This window comes from Stegostoma tigrinum, chromosome 13, assembly GCF_030684315.1.
Source record: "Stegostoma tigrinum isolate sSteTig4 chromosome 13, sSteTig4.hap1, whole genome shotgun sequence".
Taxonomy (NCBI): domain Eukaryota; kingdom Metazoa; phylum Chordata; class Chondrichthyes; order Orectolobiformes; family Stegostomatidae; genus Stegostoma; species Stegostoma tigrinum.
The window spans coordinates 28,441,980-28,456,415 of record NC_081366.1 but is presented as its reverse complement, the minus strand read 5'-3'; the positions used below and the strand labels follow the sequence as shown (position 1 = coordinate 28,456,415).

General features: G+C 41.4%; 1 protein-coding gene across 3 annotated transcripts in view; it reads left to right on the top strand.

The window, feature by feature from the left end:
• The window catches only part of LOC125458394 (follistatin-related protein 5-like), a 526,135-nt gene that overhangs the window by 472,689 nt on the left and 39,010 nt on the right, over positions 1 to 14,436 (top strand). For all 3 annotated transcript variants that reach the window (XM_048543646.2, XM_048543648.2, XM_048543645.2), the window contains exons 7-9: positions 7,104 to 7,270; positions 9,697 to 9,817; positions 13,635 to 13,796. In XM_048543646.2, coding sequence (XP_048399603.1) covers positions 7,104 to 7,270; positions 9,697 to 9,817; positions 13,635 to 13,796 — 450 coding nt within the window. The remainder of the gene's footprint in view (positions 1 to 7,103; positions 7,271 to 9,696; positions 9,818 to 13,634; positions 13,797 to 14,436) is intronic.

Sequence of the window (14,436 nt, the reverse complement as noted above, 5' to 3'; positions counted from 1 at the left end):
AATGTCATGTAATATAACAAAAGGAATATTAAGGGTAAGCATCACCATTTGAGTAGTACAATGAGAGCGAAGACGTTAAGGGTAAGCTTCACAATCTGGATGATGACCTGGCAGAGCAAGGAACTTGTACTGTTCATTTCAAAGTATATAAGGTAAGTGATTTCTACAACAGTTTGTTCCACCAGGCTGCTAGGTAAGGAGTCAAGATGAAAATAATTACCACATTATTTGTGAAGGAACATCACTTGTGACTTATCCCCTTGCTTATGGAAGAGTACATTAAATTGCGATGCCAGTGACTTACTCCTGTGCTTCAAGAAAAATATTATCATTAGTAGACAGTGAACAGCTTGTGATCCTGCCACTCTCACCGTAAATGGATGGTTGGTATGTGCCTGTGATTTCTTGCAATGAATTTGCAAATAGTGGCTGGGATTACAGAAATTAACACTTGGCTCTTAAAGGTGTTGCACAAGGGTATAAGATTTTGAAAGTGTTAATAGTGAGGTGTACCTTAAGCACCATTACACGATTATACACTACAGTGATGATATTGTACAAATTTGGTAGAAGAAATTTCAAAATCTCAAAGAAGTAAGACCTACCATCCTAATCGTCTTCATAGCCTCTGTAACAGTATAATATCAATTGTTATGGTCTCACCTAATAATACGGCAGGTCCCAGATTTAAATCTGGCATCATTGATCTTAAGTTTTATTTTTGCAGATGAAGTTACTATTGCAAGTAGCTGCTAAATATCTTCACACAATGCTGCCAATTATGTATTAATGAATGGGCATAAGTTTATTACACAAACAAGAAAGAAAAAAGCTTTATATTTAAAATAACTTAGAAATATCTTAGTATAAACATCTAAGAATAAAAATTTACCCTTTTTCCAGTAATATATTTTTCGTAGTCGCTCAATCCCAGTGAAGTATCATCCTGAAATTATTCAAATGACTTTTTTTCACCATTCTGTTTCAACTGTTGAAAATGCTTAAGATTTTTTTCCAGTTCTGATGGCCAAGAAACTTCTTTCCAACTCTGTTGACACTTGCTTTCTCTTTCGTTCTGATAACCTCAAGATTTCCACCTATTCCCATGGCCTAAATACTTTTAGAAACTAAACTCTCACAGTCTGGTATCTTCCACAACCAAAACTTCCCTTTTGATAGGATGATTTATTTTCTTCTCCTGAATTAATGCTAATGCCTCCTGCCCAATAGGTTGTGTGTAGGAAAACATTCAGCAGTTAACTCCCCAGGTAGGTAACTGAGTCATTCAACTTAATTCACATGCTTTCATGGATAAGTTGTCTTTAATTCACCGCCCAATTTCTAATCTTTAAAAACAAAGGCAGACATATTCCCCACCACACCCGGCACCTTCCCCTGCAACCGCAGGAAATGCTACACTTGTCCCCACACCTCCTCCCTCACCCCCATCCCAGGCCCCAAGATGACATTCCACATTAAGCAGAGGTTCACCTGCACATCTGCCAATGTGGTATACTGCATCCACTGTACCCGGTGCGGCTTTCTCTACATTGGGGAAACCAAGCGGAGGCTTGGGGACCGCTTTGCAGAACACCTCCGCTCAGTTCGCAACAAACAACTGCACCTCCCAGTCGCAAACCATTTCCACTCCCCCTCCCATTCTCTTGATGACATGTCCATCATGGGCCTCCTGCACTGCCACAATGATGCCACCCGAAGGTTGCAGGAACAGCAACTCATATTCCGCCTGGGAACCCTGCAGCCATATGGTATCAATGTGGACTTCACCAGTTTCAAAATCTCCCCTTCCCCCACTGCATCCCTAAACCAGCCCAGTTCATCCCCTCCCCCCACTGCACCACACAACCAGCCCAGCTCTTCCCCCCCACCCACTGCATCCCAAAACCAGTCCAACCTGTCTCTGCCTCCCTAACCGGTTCTTCCTCTCACCCATCCCTTCCTCCCACCCCCAGCCGCACCCCCAGCTACCTACTAACCTCATCCCACCTCCTTGACCTGTCCGTCTTCCCTGGACTGACCTATCCCCTCCCTACCTCCCCACCTACACCCTCTCCACCTATCTTCTTTGCTCTCCATCTTCGGTCCGCCTCCCCCTCTCTCCCTATTTATTCCAGTTCCCTCCCCCCATCCCCCTCTCTGATGAAGGGTCTAGGCCCGAAACGTCAGCTTTTGTGCTCCTGAGATGCTGCTTGGCCTGCTGTGTTCATCCAGCCTCACATTTTATCATCTCAGACATATAAGGAAATGGGGTTTCCAGAGGGAATGAAGGTGTGAATGGAGAGACTACAGGGAAGGAATCATTGCTAGTTCAATCTGTGACCAATATACTGCATGGTGAGAAGCCAGGTGAGATGGCAAGATCATGAAAGTGGCTATGAATATAGGGAAAGAAGTTGTTTTGTTTAATCAAAGGTAAACTGAAGCACTAGAGGAGATCACAAGACCACTTATAAAGATTGACCATGTGTCTTGATTGATTAAATTGACAGAAGTCTATCTGAAATCTGTTGAAAGTGAGTTGCAAATTTTATTACTGAACACAAAGGAAAAGATAGAGAATCCCACTAATCTCAGTCCCACAGACTCAAATTAAGAATTTTGAATAAAGAGATCCACAAAATGTGCTGCTATGCTAATCAGAGAAATCATTATACTCTGTCCTATGCACCTACTCTGAATCTATGCTCTGATTTCTCTTCAATAATACCATTCCCTTTGTCTTTTATTCCTCGATTACTTTGACACCCAGTTGACCTGAGCCTTTTGCTGACATTGTCTTTTATTTCACTTGCCTCCTCCCCTTTACAACAGCAGGAAACCCTGTCTGCAGTTTTGGAGAAGAGTCATTGGTCTCAAAATGTCAATTGAGTTTCTCCCTGCGCAGATGCTGCCTGCGCTTTTCCAACAGTTTCTGATTTTATTGGTTTGGATTTTGGTGCGTGTGAGACAACAGGAATTATAAAGGAATAGCATGGCAGCAAGCTTCACATTGTACCTTTTCTCTCTACTGCCATTAATTGTTCTCGAATTCAGAACGTTCTCATGGCTATTTTCAGGTTTACTCATTCTCAGGTGCCCTCGGGGACGATTGTTTCCATGATGAACTTCTCTCGGGCTTTTTCTATTTTGTGTCATTGTTTTGCACTTTCTGCTTGTCTCGGTGTCTTCTCCATATTACTTCAATCAATCTGTGCCCAGAACGGATGCATGAGAATTCCTGGAGGCTTGACATTCAAACTGGAACTCCATTAACAAACATATAGAGCTGGACCCCATATACCAACCACTAAGGAACAAATCCGGAAATGATGCCCCAGCAACCCGAGACACATAAATAACAAGTGGGATAGAACATCAACGCTTCACCGGAGGGGCACTGATAATGTCACCCCGTATGATGTTGACATGACTGCAAGCAAACTTACCAGCTCAGCAAGCAAATCAACAACTGAACCATATAATCCATATATATTAATGTTGTTTTGGTAGGTGAATCTTATGGTAGAGGATGATGAATGTGGCTTAATCAAAACCAGAGTCATTTGGAAAAAGAACTCAGTTTAGGAAGTATTCATGTGAGAAGTATCCACAGTTCACAAAGAGGAAACTGTGGATATTCAGGTAAGTAGATCTAAAGATAACAATGTGTAGAGATGGATGAACACAGCAGGCCAAGCAGCATCAGAGGAGCAGGAAGGCTGACGTTTTGAGCCTAAACCCTTCTTCAGAAATTTTCCAGCATCTGCAGTTCCTACCATCTCTGAAGTAGTTCTTAAGGATTTGATTTAGAGAGGTAATTTCTCTGCACATGAATATCTGTAAATTGATGGTATTGGGAAATGTGTTGAAGACATTTTTGCTGCGTGTTTAAAGATTTTTCTAAACTATCTAGATAACTCTTATTTCATTTCATCTTTTGTGTATGAAAGTTCTGTTTCACTGTTAAAGAAACTCAGCAGCCCTGTGTCACTATGTTTCGGTAAATGACCATTGCTTTAATTAAGATTTTAAAAAATAATCAAGCCAGGTTTAATGCAGAGTTCTGATTCCAGTAGCACTGTCAGCTGGGATCATAACAGGTGCAACCCCTACACCTTCCAACGTTCTTTTTATTAGGCCACACATACAATTGCAACATCCTGTGTTTTGTTAGTTTTCATGAGACAACTCTTTCCACAGCCCTCAGATGCACATTGATCGGCTCCATCCCAGCTGAGCTGTTTGTTTTTTTTAAACCCATAGTATGTGAATTACAATAACTTCTAATGTACTTCACTGTGGTCCTGTTGGTTCTACTCTGTACGAACTTCTATCCTCCAATACTATTATCAGAAACTACCTCAAATTCCTGATAACTAAGAAAAAATATCTAAGAGTATGATGATATTGTGGATTTATGATGTTATGTAAGGTATCTGGGTATAAATGTATTGTATTATTGAAGAGTTTTAGAGTGTGATTACGATGTTATCTGAGGATATTATGTATCATGTTACAAGGATGTTTTGCAAGGATATTATAGTGTGATGGCACTGCAGTAATATTATTAGACTATGAATATTATGGTATGATGGTATTGCGACGTTATCTAAGGGTGCTGGGATTCGGTAGTATTGTCTAAGAATAATATAATGCAATGCATCTCATTGAGATTCAAAACCTTGCCCAATTATCTTACCGAAAGGAATTTTTGCAAGTTGACCAGTTGGGGTGTTGTCCTTTTGTTGTCTTTATTATGTTTCTTGAACAGAATTGTCATTTCAATGTAGACATCCATTCAATGTCTTATGTTAGACATACCCCATGTATTGTGATCGATTATTTTTGTTGATTGACACAAAATGCATTTGGATTAAGCTGAGAACAGTGACTGAGGGAGACTGTGCAAGCAACATCGTGGATACTACTTCCTAAACGTTGTTTACTCTTTCAGAGAATACCATCTCAGATACAGTACTACTGTAGATCAAATTGAGTGTTTTACCTAACTACGGCTGATGTCTCATTTGATTAACATAAGAATATAAGAAGAAAGCCTGTTGGAGATTAAAGGAATGCAAGAGCTCATTTTACAAATGCAATCACAGCAGTAATCAAGAAGTGCAAAAACATCAGTAATAGGACAAAGATCAGGAGATCTTATAAAATAGGCTAGGCGTATATGTGTTAAAAAAACCTAAAGCTATAAACCAATTTTTAAAAATTAAATTAGTAAAAGCCATTTGAGTCCGGATGTGAGTTTGCTCGCTGAGCTGGAAGGTTAGTGTTCAGACATTTTGTATCCATGGATATCATGAACATCAACTAGCCACAAAACGACATGACCCACTATCACTCGTATCCTTACATACAGATGAGGAAGGACACCACTTTGATTGGGACAACACATCCATCCTAGGACAAGCTAAACAGAGACACGCACGAGAATTCCTAGAAGCATGGCATTCCAACCTGAACTCCATCAACAAACACATTGATTTGGAGCCAATCTACCATCCCTTGAGAAAAAGAACAGGAAATGACATCACCAACCCAAGGAAACCTAAACAGAAAAATAGAAAGCGGGACATAACACCAGCGCTTCGTCTGAGGCTCACTGATGATGTTACCTAGAATGGTGACGAAACGTCTGAAAACTAACCTTCCAGCTCAGTGAACAAACTCACATCCAGAACCTCAACCTGAGCTACAAATCTTCTCAAAACTCGCTAGCCATTTGAATCTTCAAGTCAACCAGTTCCATAAACATATGCAAGGCTGTAGTCCAGCTATTTAAATTCATTCAGAAAAGTTTTATATACTGTCTTAAGAAATCTATGGTTTATTAGGCTTTTACACAGAAAAATTGTGTGTATCTACTTTTCAAAACTGATCCACTAATTTCACAAGTATCGATTCATTTTACCACCAATTCCAATCGTGACTTGATGCAAATAATCTTCTCAGGTCAGACACATCTCTATAAGCTTCAGTTCCATTCCTCATTAATAATTTTTCTCACAGAATTAACCACAGAATGGATTGCTTTGATGAGAGTAGCAGTATCTTGGGAATGACGCAAACTTTTTCCTGGTAATGCTATCCAATAAAGAAGAACCCTGTACTCACTAGGCTTTTGCAATCCATCAGTCTCTCACGAAGTGCAATGATGACCAAGGAGAAGTCTTTCCTCAGTAATTATTTGTCAGTTTAAACAAGTGCTTCTCAAAATAACATTTCTCAATTTCTGGAAAATTATTTTGGCCTAGCTTATCAATTGTCTAAGGCGTTCCAAATAGCCAATATTTTACACTTTATGGGCAGTATCTTCCTGTTTTTGGACTTGGCTCCCAGAGGAAAAACCCACAGTTTACAAAGGTGCGAATGTCTCTGGAATCTTCCGGCAATCTGCTGTTGCAGGCTTTCTGCCAGAATTAGGATCTCAGACCAGGAAGGCTTAGCTATCAAGAGCCACTGGTCAACAGAGTCTGGTAGCTCTAGAACTCAGCAGAACAATTGAGACTGCAGCTGCTGTTGAGACTAGGTCACCTGGATCTTTAGGATGGAAGGTTATCCACAGAATTGTGTTATCTGGGGCTGTACCACGGGGAGACAGAGAAGGGAGAATGAAAGCTAGCACAGGTTGGTAGTTTTCAGTGGCCAACCCTCTGCCCTAGATCCAGCTCCTTGATCATTCACAAATTAGGGCAGATCGAAGCACCCTCCTTCCTAAATTTACAGCCTGCCTACACTGGTGAACCAGGTAGGTGGATCAATTCTTTCTCAATCGAATCAATGCTGACATAATTGTAATCCTGGAAGAACAGAGGCCTTAAGTGGTGCTTAATTGACCTCAGTTGGCAATAAGACAGGAAGGTTGGGTTGTCCCACCCAGAACTAAATTCAGAAAATGTCAAGAAGGGGGCAGGGGTCTGGTCTGCCAACATCTCATCAACTAAATTCACTTCCCTCACCCAGGCCCTGAAGGTTCTGCCCTATAAGTTTGTTTTAAACATAGATCTTTTGATGGCTGTTCAAAGAAAGATCATTTGAGGTATTAAAAATGTTTGATTTATTGAGCTTTCAATGTTATTTATTTCCAGAGGTTGTTCAGCTGATTCTCCCTGAAGATAAGAAGATCAGTGTAACCACAGTAACAGTGGGACTGAGTGCTGTATTATCATGTGCTATTCAGGGCATCTTGAGACCACCAATCATCTGGAAGCACAATGGGATCATTTTAAATTTCTTGGATCTAGAAGATATCAATGTACGTGGTCTGTTGAACTAACACGTGTGGTAATTCTTTTGTCATTTTCACTTAATATGTTTATTTATACTTTGGTGATAATGTAAAACAGAAAATATAACATCGGCCATCCGTAACACACCTCTCTCTGGTTAAACTACCAATGAAGTCAATAGACTTAGTTCAAGAGTGATATATAATGGACAAGTGACTTAATATCATCCTGTTTCATGGCATCCACAAAAAATAAGACACTCAAGTGAGCGGTAATTCTGCCAAATTCTCTAAGCCTGTTGTACACCCCTGACAAAGTTGCAATTTTTGTCTGTTGTTCCACTGTGCAATCATTCTTCCCTTAATTGGCACAATTTTTTTCTTTAATATGTTTTCTTCTGTCACTGTGCATCAAAGCAAGCAATTATTTTAAAATAACCACAGGACTTTGAGGAATATTAATTTATTTGCCCTATAGCTATGCAAGGAATTCAGAATTATACCTCATTTATTTTGTTATGTTTCTACACATTCAATAGTGGGATCAGAGGCATGTAATTAAATCCCAGTTGTTCAATGCTCTACTCCCCTAAGCAGGTAGTGTGGCACAGTGCTGGCATACTATTTTTGAAACAACTCCATGTTTTGCCTAGGGTGTTTGCATCAGCTTCAGGACTGACAGAATTATTCCTTCCAAACTACCCCAGTACTTAAAACAATCGTGGAACAGTCCAATTCAAATTACCTCAACACAAACACCTCACGAAACGACAGGAAGTTACAATGCATTGATAATAAAATGTGAGGCTGGATGAACACAGCAGGCCAAGCAGCATCTCAGGAGCACAAAAGCTGACGTTTCGGGCCTAGACCCTTCATCAGAGAGGGGGATGGGGGGAGGGAACTGGAATAAATAGGGAGAGAGGGGGAGGCGGACCGAAGATGGAGAGCAAAGAAGATAGGTGGAGAGGGTGTAGGTGGGGAGGTAGGGAGGGGATAGGTCAGTCCAGGGAAGACGGACAGGTCAAGGAGGTGGGATGAGGTTAGTAGGTAGCTGGGGGTGCGGCTGGGGGTGGGAGGAAGGGATGGGTGAGAGGAAGAACCGGTTAGGGAGGCAGAGACAGGTTGGACTGGTTTTGGGATGCAGTGGGTGGGGGGGAAGAGCTGGGCTGGTTGTGCGGTGCAGTGGGGGGAGGGGATGAACTGGGCTGGTTTAGGGATGCAGTGGGGGAAGGGGAGATTTTGAAACTGGTGAAGTCCACATTGATACCATATGGCTGCAGGGTTCCCAGGCTCAGTTCGCAACAAACAACTGCACCTCCCAGTCGCAAACCATTTCCACTCCCCCTCCCATTCTCTTGATGACATGTCCATCATGGGCCTCCTGCACTGCCACAATGATGCCACCCGAAGGTTGCAGGAACAGCAACTCATATTCCGCCTGGGAACCCTGCAGCCATATGGTATCAATGTGGACTTCACCAGTTTCAAAATCTCCCCTTCCCCCACTGCATCCCTAAACCAGCCCAGTTCATCCCCTCCCCCCACTGCACCACACAACCAGCCCAGCTCTTCCCCCCCACCCACTGCATCCCAAAACCAGTCCAACCTGTCTCTGCCTCCCTAACCGGTTCTTCCTCTCACCCATCCCTTCCTCCCACCCCCAGCCGCACCCCCAGCTACCTACTAACCTCATCCCACCTCCTTGACCTGTCCGTCTTCCCTGGACTGACCTATCCCCTCCCTACCTCCCCACCTACACCCTCTCCACCTATCTTCTTTGCTCTCCATCTTCGGTCCGCCTCCCCCTCTCTCCCTATTTATTCCAGTTCCCTCCCCCCATCCCCCTCTCTGATGAAGGGTCTAGGCCCGAAACGTCAGCTTTTGTGCTCCTGAGATGCTGCTTGGCCTGCTGTGTTCATCCAGCCTCACATTTTATTATCTTGGAATCTCCAGCATCTGCAGTTCCCATTATCTCTGATACAATGCATTGAATTTTGTTCGGCATCGTCGACAAGTGAGCAATTCGCTATGTTCTTTCAAAGCTGATTTGCGGTGACAGATTGTGTACATTTTGCACCGCATTGCTTGAAAAAGCAGCAAATTGCAAGAGTAGCTAGCTCATGAACCTCAAGATGGCCAAATAGCATTCTTTCCTCTAATGCTTATGCAATTCTCTCTTATTCTCCATGTCCTTTTCTTGCTTTTCTTTTTTTGTATAAAAACAATCTGACCATGACCATGATATTTGCAAACATTTTCTTAATATTTTATTCATCTATAATCTGTCTATATTAAGGCAACCAGGGAAACAATTCTCAAAGTTTCAATACATTCTATTGTTCAGCGATGCTCTAATTTTCTGATCAGCATATTTCAATTTTGTGCTTATTTCTCACTTGGGCTACCTGCTCTTCATTGTAAAACAGTATATTTTTCTGCTGCTTTTGCAGGACTTTGGGGATGATGGCTCTCTTTACATTACTAAAGTTACAACAATCCATATGGGAAATTATACCTGTCATGCTTTCGGCTATGATGAGCTTCTCCAGACCCACATCCTGCAGGTGAATGGTTAGTAAATGTCATACCTGACAGTCATAGATAGTCTTCAAATACCACATTACATGTAATCTGATTATTTTTCAATCACAAATTAAGTTTTATAAATGCTGGATTCATTGCTATGGCAACTTGACACTTGTGGTATTTATGCTTCCCATATGCTTTGCATTCACTAAATGTGTTATTAATGGCAAGATAATTGATCAGATATCGCTAGATATTGCTGAAAAAATAATATTATGTTAATGATGCACACCATTATTAATGTGAACATTTGTTTGCTAATTCAGTGGATTAAGAGATCGGCCATGACATGAGGAACACCAGAAGTTGCTGCTTGATTTACCATTTCTTTGCTTTGCAAAACAAATATCATATCCTTCTCCCCATTATTTGAAAACCTTGCTAGCTTCCCACAGTAATTAAACTCAGCAAGGATTGGTAACTGTTTTAATAATGTGTGAACTGTTAATTCAGAAGCAATCAAGCTCTCTGACCAAATATTTAATTGAACAAAACTGCGTGCGTCATTATTTTGGGTGATAATTTTTTGTTTGATAGCTTTAAAAGGTCAAATTGTATTTTTTTAACTTTCTTTCTCACTAGTGGCTTTGTATCTTTTCTAGATATCTTAAAATAGTTATTTTTTTCACTTCTTTACTTTTCTTTCTATATCTGATTTTATTAATACACCTTTCTCTGACTTTCCTTCATTGTGCCTTTTTTATGGTGTTATCAACTTACACTTACAGCACAAACATGCTTTCAGTTGAAGTTTCAGAAAATAAAAAATCCAACAGGGCATACTGCAAGGTGCCTGATTCCAGCAAAATCTATTCCATTAATTTATTTTGAATTAACAGGCATGAGTGACCCGAAACAAGAATTAGTGCCAACAGCTGCCGTATTCTTCAGATTAGGCCAGCAACACTTGACAATGACAGTTGAAGATTTCACATCTGTTTTGCCATCAAAATCACAACTGAATCCTGTCAGTTTGTGGGCTAAACTTGTACACAATAACTTTGCACAGATGTATCAGAAGAACGCCTGATGACGTTAGTGGTATAGCATTGGGTGTTGCTCAAACTCCAATCTCGACCCAAAACAGCACCAGTTTCCTGTTCAGGGATCCAATGGGGTGTATTTCCCAGGCATTCTTCTGAAATTGCTACATAAGATATTATAATATGAAAATAACCACTATGGTCTAATATAAAAGCAAAATACTGCAGATGTACAGGATCTGCAATAATAGCAGCTGGGCTTGAAACATTCAGCAAGTCAGAAAGTTAAGAAGCATCTGTGAGGAGAGAGACAGAGTTAATGTTTTAAGCCTGTGACTTTGCATCAAAGCCTATCACAATTTTTCTGTAATCTAAAGCACAGGTCTCCAAACTATTTGGGTTCCACTAACCTGGCCTCTTGGTGCATTCATTACTTTAATTGCTCGACTATTTGTGGTTGAGTCTTCAAGTCCCTAGGCCCTAACAACTGGAAAACCTCCCTACACCTCTCTGTCTCAACTTCCTCCTTTAAGAAATTCATCAAATCTGTCAGAACCTATATTTCCTTAGGTGGCTTGATGATGTCTCGAGGACTAGATGCTATCCTTTACTGCAAGCAGATTTGAAGTTGGAGACAGCATGTAACGTCCAGCAGGGGGCATTTTATGCTGCCTCCTACCTGCTGCAAACCTCTCTGCTGATTGTCAAGCAATTTAAGAACCACTTAAGGGCCTTCTTCCATGCCCATTGGTATTTTATCCATTTCCAGGCCAACGCATGCCCCATGAGAAGCCCAGCAGTTTTAGTTGTGATTGCTGGTGTCCTTGCTTTTGCAGGCCACCTGATCCATTGTAACCATACTCCAAAAGGTCATGATTGACAGTTCTTATTATCTAAATTCTGATATTATTAAGGTTTTTTTTGATCACCTTGATAACTTATTTCACGTTGTGCCTAGTGGGACTAGAGTGACAGTGCACTCCTCCAGCTTCAGTCATAACATCCTCTAAACTTTATTGGCTGTTCCAGAAATAAGGAAACGAAATGAATAACCTTGCAGCATAAGTAAGGAACAATTGAGTTCAGATTCCCTTGAATAGTCATTCTCAACTTCTTATTTTGTATCCTATGTCAAGCAAGAGTAAGAAGTATTAGAAAAGCTAAACAAGTCAGATAAAAAAGAGTTTTGATCCAATTTCTGCAGGCCCCTGCATTTGGCTAAATACTTAGGTAGATCCATAAATTAAGGCAATGCATCATTCTCCCTTGCCATGATTTTACAGGTATCATGAGAGGTATTGGGTAGGTCTCCTGCATGTGGCCCACCTAAGGCCTTTAACTCAGCAATAAATGCAGAAGAAAAGGCCGCAACCCAATGTCGTCTGATTTAGTCGTTAAGAGGAAAAGGCCTGAACTCAAAACTTAGCCTGAAGTGTAACCCCTAAGCTGCTCCGAGCAAAATAAGGTTTGCTTCCTAAGAATTTTCATGACATAATTCCCCAGAGGCCGGTGTTCTACCATTACATTACCCTTTATTTACACATGGAAAGTCCTTGACACTGATCCAGCTCCGTCAGAGCCAATTCTCAGAGTATCAGGATGTCTGACACTCTTGTTCTTATGTCAGCCAGGGCTCCCTGATTAGATCAGTCCAAGTCAGGGAACTCATATTCTATGAGGTCCACCTGGCTGACCTTGTTACAATCACCACACCCTATAGCAAATGGAGGTATCAGTCTCACAGTCCATTTCTTCACATTGGCAAAACTGATAAAGCATCATTAAACCTGAAAAGGTGACACCATAGGTTAAATTATAAACAGAAGGAAAGCTTCCCATAGCTCAGAATAAATTTCGGGGTGAACTCATGTTCACCTGACCATATTCTCTCAGTTTAATTTGTTGTTTGATGGCTGTTTAATTAATATGAAGCAGGAATTCCCACTGCCTCCAGTGGGAAGTCCCGCCATATGGAGCTACCAGCCAATCAGAGGCCAGCAGCCCTGAGTCACACCTACCCCGGTGAACACTGCTGCTATTGCAAAAGGGCCAGGAGGAAGGAGAACCAGAGATTTGGGAAAGTTCAATATCTCATCAATAGCACCTTCCAGAAAGTAAGGATGGATCCGGGAAGGCAAAACAGTGGGGACTGCAAATTGTCATGGAGTTGGTGGGGAAGCGGGAAGGAGGGTAGGGATTCCAAGGGAGGATCTCCCCCCCCCCCACCCCCTGCCCCCAGCCTCTGTTTACACTGACCAGAAGCCTGTAGCTTAGACTTGCCATGTTACACATTGAGCCCACTCTCTCTTGCCACCTGTTACATTGCAGTGGCCGAGAAATGAGTAACTTAATTAGGTAATAGTTAGCCAAATAAATATCTGAACTGGAGCACAGAGCGTGGCATTCACCCACATGTGCCCTGCCATCAAGGGTGTGTCGGCTGCACTGGGTACACCTTATAATTTATGAGGCCACCCACCTGTTTTACAGCCCTTAGGTACAAAACCATAAATTTTAGCCACATTCCACCTTAGGAGCTCATTCAATTAAGTGTTTAAAATTTTGTGTTTCCTATTTCAAATTTCCGTTGCCTGCAATACTTTGCTTCGTGACCATGTGAGATAAATTGAAAGTTCCCAAATAGCCTATAATTTAAATGATGTTGTAGTCACTACCTGTAATGTATCTTACACACATTCTTTCTTCTATGACAAATGCTGCATTATCATTATCGGATGAAGAGAGTTCTATCACTACCTGTTATTGTCATTCCGATATCTGATATTCAAGAGAAACTCTCTTTCTTTTTCTGTTTGTAGTTCCTCCAGTAATCAGAGTATATCCCGAAAGCCAGGCACAAGAACCTGGTGTGAGTACCAGTTTAAAATGTCATGCTGATGGAATTCCTAACCCCAAAATTACCTGGCTGAAGAATGGTCTAGATATTACTTCAACATTACCTAACCAACTGGTGCTATTAGGTAGTATCTAATTTCATTGCCATCCTTTGTTTTCTAATATACTAGTGATATTTGCTTTTATACTGTGTTTTGTCACATCAGAATGACGCAAGGCCATATGAGAAACCTCCATTCACATTCAGAGACTGCTTAACAAGGCAAATGCAGCAGCTTTTCTACATTTGTGGACTTGCGATGTTCCAGTCAGCCATTAGCTTAATCAGTGATAAATCTATTCTACTGTGAATGAATTGGACTCAGAGCTCTTCTATTCTAGGTTTATTCTAAGTTTTAAATTGCCCATGCCTGTTTCTGATTTCCGCAGCAGCATCACAGGAACCGCTGACTGTATAACAGCTATGGAAACTAAAATATAAAACTTGGGGCCAAGGTCAGGTGGAAACCTCCGAGGGAAGATCAGTGGGCGTAGGGGTGCTGTTTCCTCTGGCCATGATTCCCTTCTTGGTTCCACTAAAGTGTTTTCCAAGACTGTAGCAATGAGACATTTGGCTGGTGGCTTCCCCACATAGCAGGGAGTTACCTCCTGTTGGCAAAATACTTCCAGCACTGAAATTATGTGAAGTGGCTCCCTGCATCCACCAAGCAGGTAACCACTCCACGTCTGCTCCTGCTAATCAGACTCCCTGAGATTTTACCAGGC